Genomic DNA, 23,323 nt, shown 5'->3' on the forward strand with positions numbered 1-23,323 from the left:
TATCATTACCCTCATTTACATGGAAAAGGCCCAAAGAGACTTCCAAAATCCTGTAATTCCCTGTGCTAAGGGATTGCAGAAAATACATCTAAAATCCTTAACTCCCCAAATTTATGGTCAAAATCGTTAAACAAACCACACAAACAAAGGAAATATAATTTGCCTTTCTGCAGTGTGAGGACTAGAAGCACAGACCCTCCCAAGGGGGTTAGGCTGATAGAAGCAGAAACTGCACACTGCTCAGCCACAAACTGTTTCACATCACATCTTCTGGACTTGTGGACCCAGCCCTGCTCAGTTTAAAGCTGCCTTGGAAGGTGCAATGTCAAGTGAATAATTCCAGGGCCTGCCAACGTGAGGCACAGAGATAAGGACGGGCATTTGAAAAGTGTGATGTGGTTCAGAGGGAGAAGTTGCCAAAGCTTTTGCAGAATCGCCAGATTAAGTCCCCTCTGCTGGGGACTCTCAGAAAAACACAGCAGAGCAATAACCCTTAGAGGTCTTGATATTTTGCCTAAGTACATGAATACGATAGGGTAGTGTAGAACATCTAACCCAGCTTTATGTCCCTCACACCTTCCCCCATCCTGGGTGCCAGACAACCGTCCTGACTGCCTGTCCCAGTGCAAGATCAAAGTTTTCTGGTATTTCCTAGCATCGTCTCCCAACATACTATAAAACAGCATGTTGAAAAAGGCTAAGGATCAAACATACCCTATGCACAGGCCCACTGAAGTTAGGAAAAAATGGAAGTAGCTTAACTGAAAACAAAAGTGACCCTGGCTAGATGTCAGGGAAAGCTTTCTAACCAAAGAAGTAACAAAGGACTGCAGCTGAGCTCCTGGGAGGCTGCAGAATCTCTTTTAGTAGAGGTTTTCAAGAATAGATCAGTCCAGGGGAAAAAATAAAAAAATAAAAAAAAAATCAAACACATATTTGTGACTGTCTTTGCGTAATGCAATTCCCTATAAATTGGCTATATAACTTAACTCATTCATCTCCCCTCTACTCCTGTTGCTCTACAGAAGCAATCCTAGCCATTGAGAAATGATGACTTCAGATTCAAGGAGAAAAAAAAAAAAAAAAATAATCATAACACTTGCTTTAATTCTGAGCTTCCACACAGAAATATGCAGCTTACTGGTTTTAGGAGTCAGCAGGGTTCATGCTTTAGAGTTCCTCTCTGTAACTATGACAACAGAAAGTTTTAATTATTTTAATTGATAGCAAGAAAGAAATTCCAAGTCTTCACACTGAAGAAAACTCCAAACAAAGTGAAATTCACTGTAAGAATCAGACTGCAACACTGTTTTGAAGCTTTGCAAAGAACTCGAACACCTTTAAAAGACACCCGTGTGAGACGAACTGCCACAGCCAGCGTAGGCTCCTAGCCAACAGCAAATAAAAGGTAGTGCAACTAAATCCTCTTACTACAATCTAATCTGAATTATGAAATATTTGCTATTTATGCATGGGGAGAGCTACCATAGCTGACACTGACCAGCTTGATCATGTGGCCAGACCTTTATGCAGAAACTTGTAAGAACCAGCAGAGCCCACAGGTGCTGCATATAAGTAAGAGGTTCAGGTACTGTATTCCTAGTGGAGCACTTGATTTCAGATAGGGTAACACACCTATCTGAATCATATAATTTTCAGCTCCACGTCACTGCATAAAAAAATAGTCAAACTTTCCTCAAGAAATGCAATTTTAATATGTTCCTCTGTGAAGAATTACAGTATTGCTTAGAGGCAAACATTTCTTTTTTGTCAGTAACAGCTGTTTCTTAAAACTGTTAAATCCACATTCAGCTATGTGGGATTGTTTCTGTTTGGTTGGTTTTTAATACCAACTCAATGGCATAAAATCCTGTATCTTCTGTTCCTAGCATTCAATAAGAAAATGCAAATTTATCACGGTAAGAAACTGCTTTCCAGTCTTAGTTTCATGGGTCCAGTGCACATACACCAGGCATCATAACATTACCTCGATGTAAGTGGTATTGCTGCACTGATATTTGCTCTGTAACTGGTAATTCAGGCCTTGAGACAACTTTTTGGAATTATCTGAATGCCAAGCATGATCTTTAGAAATATAAGCTTTCAAAAGACTCAGGCACGCACCTAATACTTTTGAAAATAAATACCATGCCATTCCTGCCTATGATTACATGATACAATTGACATCAACAGGATCCTCCTCACCAAGACCAGATCCTTCCAATTTCTTCTTTTTTACACGAATGATTTTTGCTGTTTGCTTTGAATTTTGTTTTGATACGTTATTGTTCAAATGACACTTGAAATAATCTGACAAAGGATATTATTTTTTTCTCCTATAGCTGAACATGTGCAAGCTGACTAAAGCCTAACCACTGACTTAATTTTGGCTTAATCAATTTTGATAAAGATTCCCAGCATCCCTTGAAGATGTAATGACCAACCTTTGTTCAAAATAATGAAAAAAAAAAAAAATCAAACAGATCCAGCCTTCTATCTAAATGAAGTAGATTAGGTCAAAATAGTAGAAGAATAGTAGGATAGTAGAAGGTCAAAAGTAATCAGTTCCACCAAAGGTTCTAGCAACTCTTTTATTAAACCAAGATATTTTTTCTGCTGTAATCCTTACTCTGAATAGACATACATGTATATGTATGTTTCAAGGTGCTTTAGGCTTCTGCAGCATATTCCTTTCCCCTGAAGTGAGTAGCCTATAATAGTATCATGAGCAATCTCCTAATGTGTAACTAGGGTACCAGGGGTTGCAGTTCTGCTCAGTAAAGCACATCCTGTTTGTCAGAAAGGCCATTTTTGTTTGCCGTCCAAATCTTGAGGCTTTGGGGTGTGATGGATGGACAGGGTTGATCCAAAGGTTTGACAGATGGGTTCTGTGCTTTGGTAAGGTCAGTGTTTACTCTGGAATTACCTTTGGCAGACGAGCTGCCTTTGCAGCTTTGCATCAGAGACGCTTAAAATCTTCAGGCTTGCCTAAAAACCTCCTTCATGCAGCTCATGGAGTCACCATGTTCCTCCCTGCCAGCCCGCCCCAGGGAAGGGCTGTCAAGCTGCTAATGCTAGCCTATTACCTTTTTACCACTTCAGAAAAGTACAAATTAATTGTACCAATATAGACTCCACGGTTGTACCTTTATAAAATTTCTCCAGTAAAAAACAGAACATCCTGAACCAGAATCATGACACCCACCCAGGATATGGATACAGATCAGTCCAGAGCTACGCATCATATGCATTTTTAGTTTGGGACAGATACACCTAGTGTGTTTTTTTTTAAATAGCAGTATTCTGTAAATTTGTGATGTCAAAACAACAACCCCAAACTAGTCAGCTATCCTACTCCAGAGACAATACTTCCTGAACTGATACATGCCCTCTTTTCTCTTCCATCCCAACAAACCTGTTGGTTTGCTCACCCTGTATTGCTTCAGCCCTAGACAGAGGTATCCCTGGGGCAGGGCCTGGGGCAGGGCCTGCCGTCGTTGTGCGGGTGGTGTGAGGAGTACTTTGATGTTTTGTCGGTCTGCTCGAGTGCTATCACGACCAAAACAATCCTCATCCTACAGAAAAAAAAAAGAAAAAAGAAAAAAAAAAAAAAACTCAAGTGCTAACTTTGTACAGGAGGAAACAGCTGTACATGTGAAAAATAATCTTAGTCTACACATATCAGGAACACGAGTATAAACCAATAAAGTGACAGGCATTGTTTAATTAAATGCTCGGTCCCTTCTTCCAGACTGAAAACGGCTAGTGCTTTTGACTTAGCGCAAGACTTCCTTTGTGTACATTTTAAACAATCACTTCTGTAACTCCCTTTAATGCATTCTTCTGGTTCCCCACTCCTGCTTCAGGCTTACAAGACCTAAGAAGAATCATGCTTTTCCCTGCATTATGATTTTTTTTTTCCTCTTTGCAAGGCTGTGCTGAATTGAAAGTGCGTATCAGGCAGATCAGGTTTCCTGTTCCCCATAACTGTTCCCAGTAATGGTCTAAAACCGACTTCAAAATGCAAGGACATTTGTATGCATCGTGATCTTCGGAGCACACACCTGCTGCTTAAAGGCACTGTACACTTTGCTAGTTCCCATACAGGAAAGCAGGCTTCTGATTTGAACCCTTCACCTACATAGTACTCATGAACAACCAAACAAATAATAATAATAAAAATCAATATAACGAAAAATGCCATGAGCTTAGATACAGAATACGTAAGAGTAAGGAAAAAAAAAAGACCTCTATAGCAAAAAGCTAGTTTTTGTTCAGCTTCGGTGAACTCCATGCAGCTGGTTTAATCCAACAGCCCCCCAACCCCAACCAAACTTTCCCCCAGCAAAGCATGCCAAATCAGAAGTGTGTTCTTCTGTGAGATTTCTGCCTTCTTCTGGAGCTTTCATAAGCTACAGGAAAAGAACAAACAAACAAAAGAGGGCCGTTATAAAAACACAGACAGGACAAATCAATGCAATGAAGGATTTACACCAAAAGAAAGCAAGTACTGAGAGATTTATTTCCTTTTGACATTTTATAGATTCCTGCCCCTAAACATCTTCCTTTCACCAAGACCCTCCAATTTTTATAGACACACACTTTCAAAAATAATTAGTTTTCTGACCATCCACACTGACGTTTCCTCACCTGCATTTGTTCAACAGACCAGTCTATAAACAAACATGGCTTGCATTGCAGTTCATCTTTAAGCAAAGACTTCAGGAGAGAGCTCATGAAACTTGCTTCTTCCACAGAATTTTTTCAGGAAAGTGGAATAAGAGCAAAAAACAGCTTGAGGATCATGGAATAAAGATTCAGTTTTGAGAGCAACAAACACAGCTTTCATGTTCTAAGTAGCCAGACTCAAGACCTGAACTCTGAAGAAAAGCCAAGGATGACTAAGAAAAAGTTTAACTTTTAAATAAAAGGTAGAAAGTTTATACTTCTCTTTTATGTGAACAATATCTAACATCTTTGAACAAGATCTAACACATTTTATTTTCAGCGTCATCATTTATTAATTGAGCCTGCTTGTAGAAAAATTGGGTCCAATTTGGCTCCTATTGAAGTCGGTGCCAAAGCATGCCAAAACACCTTTTGTCTTCACTGCAACTGCAACAAGGTTCTCCATGTAAAGTATTCTTAAATCAGGGAAAGGCTTTGGTAAGTCACTACTGCTTGCACAAGAAAAAGAAGCGTTGTTACCAAATCACTGCCCGAGGAAAAGAATTGCATTTTGCCAGAACAGCCCAGGGACAGATGAATAACTGAAGGAATCAGAAGGCCAAGAGCATTTTCTTCATAATAAATCTTGTCCACACCTATCTGGAGCACTGGGAGAGGGGAGAATACAACCTCCCTTTTTTGGAGGAAGACAGTTTGTAGAGGTGATTTTAAAGACACTATAGTTGTCAAGTCTTAACACAGAAGAACAAAAGACTAGTCAAAGTAATCCAGAATAAACGTGGCATCTTGAAGGATACCAGAACCTTTTGTTTCCAGAAATGATCCCACAGCTTTAGTGTTCCAGGTGAAGCAAGTACACAGGAAAAAAAAAAAAAAAAAAAAAAAAAAAAAAAAAGAAGTGTTAAGCCAACTCAAATATTACGCACAAAAAGAAAAGGCACGTGTTTTGGAACATCTAAGTCCTTCTGAGGGAATTTTAGAGAGGACAAAAAGAATAGGGGGAAGAATATGGCTGAAGAATCCGACATCACTTGAAACAGAAGCAAAGAATTTGATCTTTTGAACTTTAGGCCTTATTCAATCCTGGAAAAAAAAAAATACTAAAAAACAGCTTTGAGGCAACTCCCTTCTCCCCTACCCAAAACAGCCAATGCAAATTAAACCTAAAAAGCTGAGGGCAAGTCAGGGCATCCACACAGCTCTTCAAAAGCTTCTATTGCAAGGTCTTGTGGCTTTCTTCCCTTCTTTCACCAAGGGAACAACTATATGGGAAAAGTTTTTTGCAAGTGTAACCATGCTGTCAATTTGCATCTCTCTTCATTTGCCCAAGGCCTTTGCTTGCTGACAACCAATACTGAACTTAGGCAGCCTTTCTCCCATGATCCACTCTGAAGTGTCCTAACTTCCTCTGAAAGGAGATCCAGGAATAGCTGCCAGGATGACTTGCTGCATGGTCCTTAACACAAACAGTTTGTTTCACTCATTCACATCAGTCTTCAGTACAATATAACCCTGCATGCACCTTTCAGAGCACCCTGATATATGATCACTCACTCCTTACTGTCATGCTATGAAAATCATAACTATGATGGTCTGGGACTCGGGTCCTTCTTTTACTCTGGCATAGTGAATAAAAGAACCAACCATACAGGCAAAAGGTTGTCTCTAAGCATCGAGCAGACTTCAAACAAGCCCCAGATAGGGGGGGAGGTCTGGGCTGCATGCAACACAACATAGATGTGGCCAGTCTGCACCATTTAGCCCAGGATGCAAGCAACTTGTACTCCCTCATACTGTCTTTCCAAACAATAAAGGCACAGCTACAGGAAACCATGGGAAATTTAGAATATTAAGGCTTCTCAGCATGAACAAAAACTGAAAAAGTAGTAGGTAGTAGCACTTGCAGCCTTACAGTCCAATTTGGTTCCGATACATGGATTCCATTCCCTTCAACTCTGATAGAAAGATTATGCCACCTCACAAACAGCCATCTTCTATCTTATAACAATTAAATAGTGCCACAGAATTATAGCAGAGGCAAGGCCCACTGCAGTCTGCTTCTGTGTCTGATGATGGCCAACACCAGCTAGCTTTGAGGACAGTTTAAGATGCCCCCAGTAAGGTGGATGTGGAAAGTCTGCTTTGACATTATGTATCATAGCAGCATTCAGAGGTTCTCCTCTCTTTCCAGAAGGGCTATTTAGCCATTTGCTCCCAGCTGAGCTCACCCCTCACACAAGCATTCTTCCTCCTTTTTGAATTCTGCCTCATTAGCTTCACCGATTTCCTCTGGTAAACAGGCATGCCTTAAAATAAAATGCACTTGTCCTTATGGTTCTCAACATAGCCCCTCGTAAAGATGATTCTCATCATAGACAAGAAGTTACACTGAAAAACAGAGTATGTGAAAGACAGGAAGCAGGTCCAGTGACTACCTGGTTAATCCTGCAAGATGCTCAACTGCCTTTTGTTCTGCAAAGCATGAAGCATGTGCTTACATACATTAGTAATCATGCCAAATTTTACCACTAATTACAAAGGGAAACTGCCATTTTCTGCCTTCCAAATATTTTTTCATGCAGAAGAGAGATAAAAGATCCTCCTTTTCCATTACTAAAAGGTGCTTTGTCTCACACATCCAAAGAACTTATCCCTCAGTATACTTAGTTCACATTTTCCTGAGAACTGCTTATTATCAATCACGCACTAATCTGCAACTTCAATAACCAGACCTAGAGGAAGAAAGAATGTTTCTTGTCTGGCTCACAAAGAACCATTTTGTCACCCTGAAAAGTATAAAGTGTAAACGCTGACAAACATTGACAAAAAATAAATACATGAACCACACAAAATGCAGCCCACTTTTACTTTCACATTAGTAATTATCCGTGGCTATAAAATAATGGGTTTATTATAAATTTTGAATATGTAAACAGAAGCTGTTGGTTTCCACAGAATGTAAATGATCCCCTTTACTAAACATAACACAAATACCTGACCTAAGTGATGGTTTGCCACATACATTCACTTCTCTCGCACCACACCAAGACAGAATATTAAAAAAAAAAAAAAAAAAATCACTAGGGGCAAAGAGAAAGAAGGAATTGTTTAAAAGGAATCACTTCAAAGGTCTGAGACTTTTAAGAAACAAGCTTTCAGATAGCACCCCCTTTCAGATAGGTTGCATATGCTGATGATGCACTCCAGTCACTAAAGGTTTCTGTGAAGAATGATCCAAAAACCCCTATGTGGGTGTTTAACATTTACTTTTCGGTAATGATGGTTTGTACTGTAAATTCAAAGAAACTACTGAGGTTTCTCATTTCCTGCTCTGGAAAGGAACTAATAGAACTGCACTTCATAAGAGGGTTTCTTCCCTTGTCATCACATCATTTCTTTTCCTCTCTCACTGATATTCCCAATTCTGTCTGTTTCCTAATTCTGACCTCCCCATTGCTACTGTTTTCCTTTCCTTCTCTGAAATAAACAATGTAAATCCACTTGGTGGTGTGACTGCAGCTGCCTGTGGCTCATATCCACCTTAGACTGGATCACCCCGACCCTTTTTTGTACACCTGCCTCCCAAGGAGTCCCTGAGCAGTCAAACTGTGGCTAGTGGGACAACAGACAAAACAAGGCAGGGTCCGCTTACGGTGATTTAAATCTCCGAGTATTTAAATTTTACCTTTTATAAAATCAGTATTTACGGTCACAAACCAAGGAAAACAAAGTTTTAATGGAGCTAAAAGGGCATGTTCCCACTTGACAGAACAGCCAGGCTGCCCCCTTAACAGTGCAACAGAACCAAAGGAGCACAGCTCCCATTTTGCAATGTTTCCACTTCTGAGTAACAGCATGGGGTGACCCCAAGCATGTCCCTTTGACCTCAGTGCTTGCAGGGTTCAATCATCCTCCATCCAGGACGCAAAGGAAGAAGTGGGAACAAAAGCACAATCAATATAGAAATTACAATCTTGATTTTAAGTTATGAAATTACATTGGTATACAGGAAGCACAAGATCTGAAATGTGTGCTAAAAATGAAGTCTACAAAATTCTACTAAGATTTTTAAATATGATTATTCACCCACAAAAATCTCACTTTTGAATAAAATGCAGCCAATACAAGCATTATCATTACAAAAAAAAAAAAAAAAAAAAAAAAAAAAAAAAGTTTTAAACGTAAGGGTTTAAATTTAAAAAAGAAAAAGAAAAAAACTGACAAGAACAAAGAAAGGGCAATATATCTGTAATCTCTTGTCTTTCTACCAAAAATATGAATATTAATAGTGATGCAGTGTGACCAGTAAGTACTTCTTGTTTTCTCATACATTTTCAATAGCACCTTCATAACAGATATTTTAGAATGCGAAATGACAAAAAAAAAAAAAAAAATTACAGCTTCTTAATTAAATTCTCTTTCTGAAGCACCTTTTTCATTATTTAGACACTTCAAGAGTTCCCCTCATATCATGTGGTTCCAGTTCTCAGCAGTTTTCCTTCTTGAGGGGAAGGGTTGCAATTTTGCAGCTACATTCAACTTAATACTTTAATAAACTGAGTAAAATATCAACAGACAGTATTTAACTATACTAAATACTCCAAGAGGTGCTAATTCCAACTTACATAATTCCAAAATAAAGGTTAATAAAAAGGCCACCTCACACAGTTTACATTTACCCTGATTATGTTAAGAAATTACTGCTCATTGAAACCAGGAAAACAGACCCCTCTGTCAATATTATTGCCGAAACCTCAGGTTGACTAAGAGGTAACTTCATTTAAAAGTTAATGGATTTCCTTCTTGCTGTCATGCTGGTTTCATTAATTTTGTTAAGTGCACCTAGGGAAAATAAAGTCTCTCAGTCTTCATTTATTTTTTGGTTATTCCCTGGAGTATTCAAAATTGCTGGTCTCATCTGTAAAGATCCTCATGAAATTAGTAACCTATTTCAAATACATGACGGTGACTTTGAGAAGTAGTTAATAGCAAGGTTTGTGAATCCTTTTGTTCCTATTTTAACAAGAGAACTGAGACTGCACAATTGCACATGCACCATCTTGTACTCAGTGCACACAGATTCCCTAGTCCCATTTTATACACATAATAAAAATTTAATGAAGTTAGAATCTTTCTAATGTGGAAGTGCTACAGAATACCATGAATTTACTTTTTTTTTTTTTTTTTGTAGCTTTTATTACAAAGAATGTTTGGTATTGCATCAATGATATTAAAGAAAAACGTGTACTTATTCACACATAGAGTCTGATCTCTGCTGATGCGCAAAATATGCGCACCTGACAGAATAGTGCAGTTTTTGTACAGAGAAGAAGCAACGAGGATGCAAACAAGACTTACTAATTGAATCTGTTTTTCTGAACACTGTTTCAGGTAAAATAAATAAATAAATAAATTCAAGATTGTGTATTTTATTTATTGTGTTAATAAAGGCTTACCTTTTATTAACAGTTCTTTTCAAAAACAATACTATGAATATCCAGAAAAATCCAACCAGGGGAAAGGAAAGAATACCCAGATTTAATGTGCTTCAGTTTTGATATTACAGTTTACTAGAACAGACCAAAATTACCATAGGTCAAAAGCAGCTGCAATCTACCATTAAAAAGATTTTCATGATGAAATAAAATTAAATAAAATATTTTCATGATGAAATAGTGTACCTGCATAATTAAGCAAATTTATCAATGAATGATATTACTTTTTAAAAAATGTAGAAATAAAAAAGAGCAGAAATCACTGTTACAAAGGATTCATCCCATAGTTACATAGCAAATGACTATCAATTTGACTTTTACTGTCAACTCTCAATTAGAATCATTAACAAACTATGAGATCTTTCTATTTGTAGGGATCTATTTTCTGCTGACATGTGCATGCATGCATTATGCATTTATATTTGAGGGGGAAAAAAACAAGAGCCCACCATTGCCTGCTTGGAGTCCCTATACCTAAAGTAGCTTATGCCAAAGGCACACCCCACTTCGGGTATTTTTTTGTTGATGGTAGTTTTTGGTGCAAAATTAAAAAAAAATATATATATATATATATATATATAAAAATCCTGTGAGGACAACTACTCCAACTTTTAACAGAATCAAAATACGTGATGCACACAACCCACCCACAATCAGGTACTATGTCAGAACACTACTGGCATGCCCTATGACTTCAAGAAATAGACTATGCCTACTCAGAAGGCAACACCTTACCAAAAAAATGCCCAATTTATTGTTTAATCTGTTTGAAGGTCAGTTTAAAAAAAAAAAAAAAAAAAAGGTAATCATTTTCTTTAAGTTATCAGCTAATTCTTGCCCTATTTGTAGCAGGTCTGTTAAAAACCTCTCTCAGCTGGTATCCTGAACATCTTTTTGGAGCTCCACCCAGGATCACGAGAAGATGCCTCAAGCCCATGCCACATACCAGGGTCAGACACACCTTACCAGAAAGCAGTGAAGGGCCTCTTTTAATCCAAAACAGTCTGGCCTAAGAACAGACATTTCTTTTTTATCCCAGAACACGTGCTCTCCAAAATACCCCTCTCTGTTACCATACTACAGTGAAACATATCAATTATGAGATATTTGATGCCCTTTCCTGATTAACTATTACCAGCCTACTGCCAACCTGCAGGCCGGAGGGCTAGTTTCCCCGTTTTCGCACCACAGTGCTCTTATCTCAAGCCACGAAGGCACAAAGGGAGAAGAGCGAGGCCTCACGGCTAATAGTGAGGAAACAGAAAACCCATGAGGAGAAAAACCCGTGCCGAGCAGAGCGGCGACAAGGCAGGGGTCACACCACAAGCTGCCATGGGCGGCAAGGGACTTGCCAGCTGCCTCCACCCTTCTGATGCTGACCCCCTGTGTGACCTTGGGAACATCACCCAGCCTCCTTGTGCCTTGGGTGCCTTGCTCAGGAGCAGAAAAAACAATCCTCAGAATCCTTTCAATCCTTTGAAATCCACAGAGAAGAGCCAAGTACCCCTGGACTGTTCTCCAAGTCTTCCTCTTGCACAGCCTCTGCTCATTGTTTTAGTCTGAAGTGCGACTGAAAGCCCGCTGCTCTTGCATCAAGAGTGCATTAAGAGAGATCATAACTCAAAATGTCATGTTTTGCTGCGCAGAGCTGCTGTCAGACATAGCAAGCCAGAAGTAATTATCACGCAAACTAAGCATAGCATTTTCAAAACTTCAGGGACAAGTGTCTACTTCTTGCCATTATTTCAGATTCACTGAAGAAATGAAGTTGACTGGCACTCCTAGAGTCACAGCACTCAGCCTTCTGCCCTTGAAAGCACACAACAGGACTAAATCCACCACAATAACGTAACTACGCAAACAGCAAACAGCCATTAAGTTGCGGTTTTCATTTCTAGCAGACGTGGATTTGCTTGGGGGAAAAGAGAGGAATAAAGTGGCTTTTATAACCACTTAAAATATCTTGCTTTTGTAATAGTTCACGGTTTGTAAAACTGTACCAAAGACATAAGTTTCCTGGGTAGCTGTAAACCCAATTAAAAGTGTGAAAAACAGAAGAAAGGAGGAAATCTTAGATCTAGAATAAAATCCATTCAAACATTTATAATCTGTACCTTGTGCCAAAACTGAAATTCTATAAAAACAAGTGCAACAAGACTCTGCATTCTTAGACATGTATATGAAAACAAAAGATTTAAAACTAAACATTCAGAAGAGGCTTATACATCTGTTTCACTTCATGGCTGTAATGTCAAATAACAGAACATAGCAAATCATGTTTTATTTTTTTACTAAGAAATAATCATATAAATTTGATGGAAAAACATAGACTAAAAGCAACACTGATGCTCCCTGAACAGTTCAAAATGGCATAAGCCAGGACTCAGTTAAAAGAGCCAGCTCTCCTCCAGCTGTGAAGCAGGTTGGGACACTGATCCAGCTGAAGACTAACCCAGAAAAAGGGAAATCAGTGGTTACTTTTCAGCTGGACATGCACTGCTCTGCACACACAGCTGTACAAACACTTGTGCCAGTACAAAGGCAAGAGAGAACACAAAGGTGGAAACCACTGGCTAGGGGAGAGCTATGCAACTCCTTTCCACAGCATTTCAAAGGTTCACAGAGCTACAGCACTGGGTGTGTCTTCACATTATACAAGTTTAATCTAAAAAAAAAAAAAAAAAAAAAAAAAGAAATACAGGCTGCTGCAAAAAAGGAAAGCCTCCCTTCCCTAAAGTTCCCTGCAGTGTAGTCTCAGTGCCTACCGTAAAACACTAACAAACTATTACTTTTCTGTCAGATCCACAAACTGCTCCAACTGTTCAGTGGTTAGATTCAACACAGGGAAGGAGCAGGTGGAAGGGATCAAACCTTCAGCATCAGACCACCGCCAGGTCACAGTAAGTATCGCAGGAAACCTTTCCCTGGTCTTGAACTAGACCATTCCCAACACTGCAAGCCATGCGTTCTTGAAAATAAATTACATCCTCACACCTTTTCTGTCCCATGGGAGGTTTTTGTCAGACATTGCACACACCCCACCACCTTTTAGGGTTTGGTTCATGACCAACAGCCACAGGACTATCTTTGCAGTTTATTCTCCTAATATTCCTCTGTGACTGCACAGGCAGCAAAAGCATATGTATGTATAAATATGCATAACATACCCATGTCTGCACATACAAAGATGCGTCTAAACTTAGACTTCAAAGACCTTAGGTAGGTACTGAATTCCAGCGTCACCGTGATTTGCCTACTCCTCTGCACGAAGCACGGATTTATGAGCCTATCTGCAGGCAGTTGACTCTGCAGGGCTTGACAGCTCTCCATACACGCAGAGCTGGTAGTGCCAGAGATTATAGTTAAATTTATAGTTGGATTTGGGCTCCCTCTCCCTCCCCAGCCTTTTCCTTTCTTTTCACCAGCTGCTTCACCAAACTTTAGTCATCCAAGCTGAAACATACAGAATGCTCCAGGATAATTTTTTATTCTTTGAAAGTCTCAGCCACTTCCAAGAATAAAGTTAGGAGAACTGATTTTTCTCCTTTTTTTTTTTTCTCCCTGATCCCGTCCATGCTAAAACCACATTCTCACATTACTACCAAACCCCAAACCCCCATTTTCCAACAAGTGCTTCAAGTGTCCAAGACACGCCACTTGCTGTCACCAGCCTTAAAATCGCAGAGGACCGAGCAAAGGGCCCTTTTGAACACCCTCAGCACTTGCACGCTCCGTCGGGGCTCATTAGCATTCGGCACAGGACAGCTTTGAAGAGCTGCTCCATGCTGCAAAGGGCTTCTCCCAGAGCCATTCCTGTTTCTTTTCCTTTATTTTCTCCTTTTTCCTTGTCTTTTCCTTTCCTTTTTATTTTGTCTTTTCCTTTTCGGCTTTTCCTTTACTTTTGCTTTTTCTTTTCCTTTTTTTTTTTTTCCCTCTTTCCTTTTTCTTTTCCCTTTTTTCTCTTTGCTTTTTCTTGTTCCTTTTTTCTCTTTCCTTTTCTTTTCCCTTTTCCTCTTTCCTTTCTTTCTCTTTCCTTGCCGGCACGCTCGGGATAACGCCTGTGCTCGGTGTCCCGGGCACTCGGGAGCCTCCGGCACCTGCTCCTTCCACACCACCTCGGAGCAAACCCTCCGCAGCCCCATCCACCCGGCGGCTGCGCGTCCCCCCGCCTCACCTTGCCCCTTGCGGGACCGCCACGAAAACCCACGGAACGACTAATTTCCAGCCTCCCCCTTCCCCGGCCAGCCCCCGTGCCGCCCGTACCTTGATGCCCTGCTGCTGCGAGGTGAGGGTCAGCTTGGACTCATCCAGGAGCAAAACTTCGCAGTAGAACTCCTCGGGCACGGCGCAGAAGCAGCCCATGCCTGCAGCCGCGGCCGGGGCCGGGGCCGGAAGGCGGGACGAGCCCCCGAGCGGCGGCTCAGGGCAGGGGGGGACAGAGGCTCGGCAGCCGCTAGGGCTCCGCGCCCGGCCCCGCGGGGCCGCCCCCCGCCGCGGCCATCCCCGGGGGGAGCCCTCCGCAGGGGAGCAGCGGGGCAAGGCAGCGAGCAGCGAGACGGAGCCGCCGCCGCCGCCCCGGGGAGGAACCGAGCCGCCGCCCCGTCCGCGCACGCTTCCCTTTGCCTCCCCTTCCCTCCCTCCCTCCCTCTCTCTCTCCCTCCCTCCCTCCTTCCCCGCTTCCCTCCCTCCTTCCCTCCTTCCTTCCCTCCCTGCCTGCCCTTTGTGCCGAGCCGCGGCCCGGGGGCGGCCCTCAGGCGGCCGCGCTGTCCCTGGGCCCCGACGGCGGTGCGCGGCCCCCCGCGGCCATGGCAGGGGGGTGCCGGCCGCCGAGCCCCCCCCCGACGCCCTGCGCCGAGCCCGGCACGGCCGCACCGGGACCCCCGCACCCGGACCCCGCCGGCGGCCGCGGCAGCAGTGACCCCTGCTGGGCGCCGGGGGGCTCCGGGGGGCGGCGGGGAGGATGATTTTTTTTTTTCTTTGATTGTGTTTTTTTTTTTTTTCTTCGTGTTTTTAGGTGTTTTTTTTTGCCTCCCCCTACTTGGCGGGGGTTCGTGAAGAGGCTGGCTTGCCAAGCAGCCTTGGTGGGGAGTGTTTAGTGCGCAATTAAGCAATGAACTTGGCACAAATATAGTTAACCCCCCCCACCGACTCCCTCACCTCCCCCCCCCCCCAAAAAAAAAAAAAAGGAAAACATCCCTGTAGTATATTCTTTAAAAACTGTAACATAAAAGAAGTTGGAACTGCCCTTGCTGCTCCTCTGCACACCCTCTGGATCACACAGTGGTCCACCCGTGTGTTTTAATTGATACAGACACCTATACTCGGTAATTTCTCCCCCTCAGGCCGAAGGCTAAGCCCTGATCTCCCTGTGCATTTGCTTAGCTTTGCATGCGTGAGCCGTCCCACCAAGGATCACACAAATTTTGCATGCGTAAATTTAGGAATATGCATGCTTTTCTGATGATAGCCAGCTTGCACACTTTGCATAAGAGAAGGGTACAAGGAGATTCCTCCCTCGACAAACCCTATTAGCTATGTACACGTAGGAAAGTCGTACAGGAAATTATACCTCTGCATTTAAACACCTGCCCTAAACAAAACCTTGATGCTCCCAGGTGATATCTCTCTAATTTCCCTTTTTTAAGTGCAGGTTGTGTGTAAACACACACAGTGAGGTCCTGGGATCTCTTCAGCCATCCTGTAGCTGCAAAAGCAGTATTTTCCATGAGCACTGTGACAATCAGAGCAAAAGACGAATTTGTTAGACAAACACTTGTGTAACCAATATTATACATGTCTGTAAAAACGTAGCCTTCTGAGCAACTTTCAGAATACAAAGTATGGCAAAAGCTTAAAAATTCAAGTTCCTAATCTTGTTTGTTAGAATATATATGCCCAGTGAGAATGTCATCCATACAGCACAAGAAATTTAGATAAATTTATTCCTGCTCTTTCCAAACACATTTTTCAAGCACAGTTCTTGCATCCTTCTGACAATGGACAGTTTTCTAGGGAACAGATGGCTCCTTTTTCCCTCTCACTAGTCTATTTAGATCTATATATCATGCACGTCATGACATAAATTACCCCCTCCGTCAGTTAAAGTCATTATATATGTATAAATCACTGAATAATCAAGTGAGAGGGAGGGCTCAGTGAACCCTGAATCTGTTTTAAAACCTTTAACTATAATTTAAAAGCAGCTTATGTTGCTAAATCACAATCCCACACCTGAGCAGTTTAAATCAAGGTTAAAAGCAGTCCAAGCGAACGATTTCATGCCTCCTGTTTTTGAAGATTCTTTTCAGGCTCCTGCACACTAGCAGATTGGTCCACAGGGACTACACAAAATGTGCATTCGTGTTCAGCTGGTGCCAGTCTTTGGAGCACAGAGACATTAACACATAAAATCATCTCCTAACCAACTACTGCCAGAGAGCGTAGCTAGGAGCTGCTCCATCAGCAGTGCCTGAACCTAACGCTTGAGGTGAGAACCTTGGAGGGAGTCCTGGACTGAGGAAGTGAGAAAATCTGTAGGAGAGCAGAAGAGGAGAGGAGGGAATATATACTAGAAACCAGCATGAGCCTTGAGGGGATCCAGAAAGCAAAACTGATTTAGAGGGGCAAAAATGTAGGGCCAAGGCTTTGCTTAGAGCTCTAAGCTACTTAAGACCAGCCCTGCCTAAGTATGTCAAGTATCAGGACAGCTCACAACTTGGGAGAAACATAAGATAGTCACCTGCTTTTAAAATCCATTGGAAAACTCAGCTTCTTTTTCCTGCTCCCTGCAAGAAAAAAAAAATAAAAAACAAACAAACAAACAAACCAAAACAAAACAAAAAACACAGGTCAAGCACTGCTAGGGAATACCTGCTGACATAAACTCTCATTACACACTTATGGACATGTTTAACTCAGGCATGTAAATACAGGACCAGGGCATAAAGGCATTTTTTGTCCATCGCCTATTGAATGAGGTACACAGCGCAATTCACTGCAGTCACTGTGATCCAGGACACCTTCGTAAGAATGATTAATTTTAGCTGTAATCAAGTATTTGTGACATGGTTATACAAACTGAGAGCCATGACTTCGGTATATGAAGTGACCTACATCCGTATTGAAACATGTCAGCATTAAGACTAATTGCCCAAAGGAAAGTTTAGCATATCTGGTTTCTCACTTGTCTTTAAAGTTTCACAGCCAGTAGTTGAACGTGTAGCAAGAGGCATGTTGACCTTTTTTTAGCCATTATCATTATCACTGACCTGTCACTGTTATTCCCTAGTCTATAGAGAAGTAATTCCTATATCTCATCCACGTGGCATCCTGAAGACCTGTGAAAAGCTAAAGTGAGACACTGAGCACCACCTTCACTTTCTTCCTGGTGTAAAGATGTGTCTCCTGGCTTCCTGCTCACATGCAGAGCAGAGAAAATCACTGTGCTCTAGTAAAACAAGTGTAAAGTGAAAATAGAAAACAGCAGCACATATTTTCTGGGCTAAATGCACAACCCTGAATGCATCTTCCATTACAGAAATTCCCAGCAGGAGAGCTACTCAGCAGGTTCCAGCAGGGACTATGTTCTTCACAGGAAACACAAGGTGCAACTCTTTCAGCAGTATTGCACTGCTCTGGCTTCACATGTACCCACCTGCCCATACATCACTGCCTCAGAACTGCCCTCAGTCATTTGCAGTCCCTCAAGAGAGGTCCTCCAGGTGTTTGACATGCTGTTGGAAGGTATATTTATTTCTGTCTCTTCCAGCAAAGAAGAGAACTCAAGCAGGCAATGCAAAAAGAATTGTTTCCACATACCTATTTTACAGCATTCAGAACCTGAAGTTTGTGTTACAAGTGTATGAACTCACATTTCTCTTCACTTCACTTAGTAAAGCTTTTACTTAAAGCACTCTCATGAATACTACGGTCTAACAATTTCTCCAAACTATATGTTACTACTACACATCACATCGATATACATCCACTGGGCAGTAGCAATCCAGAGTGAATAGTGACTTGACATTATACTCTACTTAATACACTTAGCAAGCCCTTAAACTAAGATCTAACAGTCAAGACCACTTAAGTATGAGAAATGTTAAATTAAGAACTATATTCAGATCTATAATGCAGAGATAATCTGAAAACAAACAACAGCAACAACAAAAACCTTAAAAGGACCAAAATTACTCTTGAACAGCTGATTAAATTTCTTTGCATTTCTGTAGCAATAGACACCTTGAAGAGCTCTAAACTGAGATACCACTTAGTAAAAATTCATTATTGTTCTTTTGCTTGCTTGTTCATCTAGAAAAGCCCCTAGGAGAATGCAGCACTACATACACATACGTAATGATTAAGTAAGTCATAGAAATATTGCATTTTTTGATTTTGAATAAAGAGAGAATTATATTAAATGTAATTTCTCCAACCAAAAATATATTTTTTCAGAGTATTTATTGTAAACTGTAGAGCTAAAATAAGAAACAGATCTCTTATATGTCTATCAAAGCTAGAAAAATTCACGTCTCAAAAAAAAAAAAAAAAAAAAAAAAGAATTAGCTACTATTTATTCAACCTAATTTTGTGTGTGATGTGGTTTTAGAGTCTCTGTTAAGATTTTGACAAGTTACCCCTATGCAAAGAAGAACCAGATGATCCTGTTTTATTTTGCTTGTACTTAGCTTCCTTGGCAGAACTTGAACATGTTTTAATAGTAAAGATAATTGAGAGGCAAGATGTAATAATCTAACTTACAAAGAGAAGAAAAATACATTCTCTCCAGGACTTGAGTTCATGCCCTGACACTTTATATTGGTACTTTGTGGCACCAGTCAGCAGGAGGAAAGAGTCTATGAAGATCTATGATCTATGGATGCTCTGAAGATGGAGAAAAACACATCTTTTTCAAACAGCACTATTTAAAGGATAAACTCCCACCCTTCTTAGTAAAACAGGACTGAGCAGATCCATGCTGAAGCACAGAAAACACTATTGACTCTAAACTACGAAATCTTTCCTATCACGTTAGAGGAGCTCCGGAAGAATAGCTTTGTTTCTAAGTCAGAGAGCAATGATATGCCAAAACCTTCAGGCTCAGGGAGCTAGAGTTATGCCTGTACCAAGGTACTAGATATACTCTGATATTCTTCTAAAAGGCAGTTGTTCTGAATACATTTACTGAGGTATCTTTTATCCCAATGATAGGCTGGCCATGCTGGCTGGCAGATTACAAGGGACACGGGCAATCAGTCAGTCTGTTGTTGCTTGAGCTCCACGCTGCTTAAGCACAATGGAAATCATGTTTGTCTGCAACTATCACCCCTTCTTCTCCTCTCCTCTGCTTTCTGAATGTAAGTTGGGGGGAGGGGGGGGAGGCATTGCTGTCAAGAGATTCTCAGTTCTGCTCTCAGAGGGATATATAATTATATTATTCCTCTACGTTTGTTAGAAATAAACCTGATGACAACTAAACCAAAGGAATGACTTAAGCAAGCCAGACATAGGCTGAGAGGATTCTCCTGGCCAAAACTGAAGGCTATTCAGGAAGGCAAACAGTAAGGAGATAGTTAAAGTGACACAGGTGTCAATTAGGATGAAAATTTTAACAGGGAGTGTCTCTCACCCACAAAAGAAAGTGTTTGCGGAGACAAAACATTAGTAGTAGACCAGACATCAGTAGGTAGCTCTGATAGATAAAACTACTGTAATAAAGTTTATTAAACTGCTGTGAACCTTAATTTTAAAAAGTCAACAATTTTTACAAGTATTTTACAAGTATTAGATTTTATTCTGTCTTCTGATGTCTAAATATTACAGCCACATTCACAATTGAGTCGACCGTAAGTACAGTTTCTAAGTCAAAAATGTAGTTCTCATATAGCTACCTCAATTTCTATTACTGTGAAATCTATTTTAAAATAATGAAATCAGCTATAGTAGTCAGCAATATTTCAAGTTTAGAAAATCTGGAAATCCATTGGTTTTCTGATGTGGTTTGTGTTAAGGATTCCCTTTCCTGGACAAACACTCCTTTTCAGTTGTAGCTTGAATGCAGAAGATGTAGTAATTGAATGGAGAACATCACCTATGGTGAGCTACTGTGATGGGATGCTGTACGTAATCAGAAGACATCTTTATTTTTCAGTGTCTATACATATCTATGATGATTTCATGAACAGGATTTCAGCAGCTGCCTGCAGATGATCACAGAAATAAACAGTTCATCACACATCTTGTAGACTCATACACTTGATGAGTGAAACAGTTTGGAACATGTCACGTAGCCTGCTGTGGCTTCTCTTCACGTTTTCTTTCTGTAGTCTGAAGATGGGAAGTATCCCCTTAAGCTTCTGTACCAGTCACAGAATCTGAATGATGTGAAGAGGACTGCCTACAGAGGAATTGCTCCCGTTCAAAGTCAGAGCTGAAGGCCAGACGGGGTCACTAAAGGATCCAATTGATTTCCTTTTTACAATATTCCCTTAAACATGGCATCATTTCTTGCTGCAGAGCCCATGAACTCACTCTGATAAAGCATATTTTTGGAAATATCAAGTCAAGCTGAACAGGAAGATCTGGAAAGTTAACCTCTTTTCTGGGAGTTTATCTGTAAGTGTGGTTTCACCTGACTGATATGTTTGTGTGTGCATCATTTGATAACCTTTCTTTCTTTCTTTACAACATGAAAAAATGTAAGTGAGAACTGTATGAGGCAGGAATTTCCTTAGTAAACCAACGAAATTAAAACAAAAATATTTCAAAAACATGTTCTCAGGCCCTAAAAAAGAGACACAAAATATTTTTAATGTCCTGGTATTGCAACATTTCACATTGTCACGGGTTAAGTCTCATGTGGCTTTTAATAACAGAGCAATACTTAAGCAATACTTACTGCTCCCCATTATTCTGTATAGCTAACAGTCTAACTTTTGCTTTCAAGTTACTTGGACAAATACATATAAAGGGCAAGAGATAGGGGAGAAAAAAAAAAAAAAAAAAAAAAAAAAAAAAAAAAAGGAACAGATTTACAGTTTGTTGTTTTGGTGGAAAGAACTGTGAAATAAATGAATGGGTGGGAGAGAGGTGAAATCTAGATAAACAAAGGAAGCAGTTAGAGCTGCATTAGAGAAGAAAGAAATAAAAGGAAGAAAAATGGAGGGGGGGAAAGCATATAAACTGAAAAACAGAAAGAGGATGAAAGTCTGATAAAAAAGACTAAGCAGGAGATGTTTCTGTAGGAGCTGAGCCTGCCAAATGGGGATAGAAAGACAGGATCAGACTAGGTCATGAAAAATGTAAACACCTCTGACAGAATTGAAGTGCAAATACTGCTTGTGCAGGCCTTGCCCTCAAATATAACACTTTGCCTTGAAGGCAACTGGAGTGTGGTCTAGCACGATGGGTGTTCCTCTCCATTATCTGCTTCCACAGCCCTGTTGTGTTCCTCACAGTCCCAAGCTGCCAACCTCTCATAGTGTTTTACTTTGCACAATTTCTAAATGTGGGCTGCTGGTGTTTTCAGGCACCACATCTAATGCTGTGCCACACTGTCATTCTTCCTTAGCACATGGGGTAAACAGCTACCCACATACTAGTTGGTAACATAAAGGTTATTTTTGCATGTGGAAGTCATGTTTTCTCAACTAAGATGAGAAATATTACATGGTAATGGAAGATCCTAAGTATCTCAACATTCAAGTGTTCACCTCCATGTATAGCATATTATATATATCATATATAAATTGATTATGTTATGGACAGTTGTATATTTTCTAGAACACAAGAGCAGGAACGTTTCTCAGTCACATAACATGTAAAATATATTGCTATTCTAATATATGCATGTTTTCAAACCCACCACATTACAGAAGAGCACAGATTGCCAAGAATTGATACAGAAGTCCTCCAAAGTTGTGAGAGCTCTGTGTACAGTGTCTGTGAAGAGAAGATTTATGAGATTAAACCATTCCTTCCCCAATACTTTTACAGAAAAGCTTCTTCTTTACTACCTAATAGTTTTCCATATTTGTAATACCAAGTTCACCAAAAACGTGTCCACTGCTGCTAGCACAAGATCATAATGAATTGTGTGTGTGTGTGTGCATTTTTGCATCATGTTTATGTCATTCTGATATGGGCTAGATTCCTGGCATCTTGCTTCTTTGCCAGAAGAACATACCTCAAATACCTTTTTGAATGGTTGCTTACTTACACCTCTAAGTCTGCTAACCCAGCCAATGCTTATAGCAAAGTTCTACATCATTCCTTCCATGTTTACAGAGACATGTTTGCACAGACTATAATGTCACTAAGTTTGCCAATTAAAATCTAAGGATAATTATGTAGTACTTCAGTTTACCTCTGGTCTGTACTACCCAAAGTCAATTAATAAATCATTAAAAACTCAGCTGGAGTTTTCTATTTACTCTGTTCTCTTTATGGAAGTGTTAAGAAACCCAGGAAGGGAATACTGACTAGCATACCAGTCATTGCAAGAGCTTCATTTTTTTGTAAAAGGTGAAAGGAGCGGCAGACAGATGACTAAAACAAATTTGAATTTTTCAGATTACTTAGGTCTTTGAAAGTGATTGTTTCATCTAATACTTTTAAGATTTGAAAGAAGGTATGACACAACTAAACTTGCTATCAGCCTGAAGCTCCCAGGCTCAGGACCCTTTTTTTCAGGAACAAATTTAAGCAGCTCACCTGCTTCCTTTTCCTTTCTGTATAACCCTTCTGGCTGTGGAACAGCCAAGCTTAAGAAACCATTGAGCAGGACTTGTACCAGGTGCCGGTGCCCTGGCACTGGCAAGTGGCAGGACACAGACAGTTCCACACGGCTACAGCAGCCTCTCCACAGGGCACGGCTGGGCCCTGCAGCCGAGATGTCAGTGCCTTGGAGAAATGTGCTTAAGGGGGAAAATGCTCCATGTCAGAGAGAAGAGTGAGGAACAAGTGTGAAGTTGAGTTCCGCAGGAGGGCAGGAGGTGCTTGAGGCAGGCAGCAGCAGTTCCCCTGCGGGCTGTGCATGGAGAGGCCCCTGGTGGAGCAGGCTGTCCCCCTGCAGCCCATGGGTCCCACATGGAGCAGATCTCCACGCTGCAGCCCCCCCATGGGTGGAGGAGCCCCCGGTG

The 23,323-nt window shown here is 40.9% G+C and overlaps 1 protein-coding gene across 1 annotated transcript in view; it reads right to left on the reverse strand.

Moving 5' to 3' along the window:
• Window positions 1-14,781, reverse strand: part of EPB41L4A (erythrocyte membrane protein band 4.1 like 4A) — a 131,136-nt gene extending 116,355 nt beyond the window's left edge. The window contains exon 1 of the mRNA XM_084504428.1: window positions 14,448-14,781. Coding sequence (XP_084360554.1) covers window positions 14,448-14,546 — 99 coding nt within the window. The 5' untranslated portion in view covers window positions 14,547-14,781. The remainder of the gene's footprint in view (window positions 1-14,447) is intronic.
• Between the last annotated feature and the right edge of the window lie 8,542 nt (window positions 14,782-23,323).

The sequence above is a fragment of the Aythya ferina genome (assembly GCF_964211825.1).
Source record: "Aythya ferina genome assembly, chromosome: Z".
Taxonomy (NCBI): domain Eukaryota; kingdom Metazoa; phylum Chordata; class Aves; order Anseriformes; family Anatidae; genus Aythya; species Aythya ferina.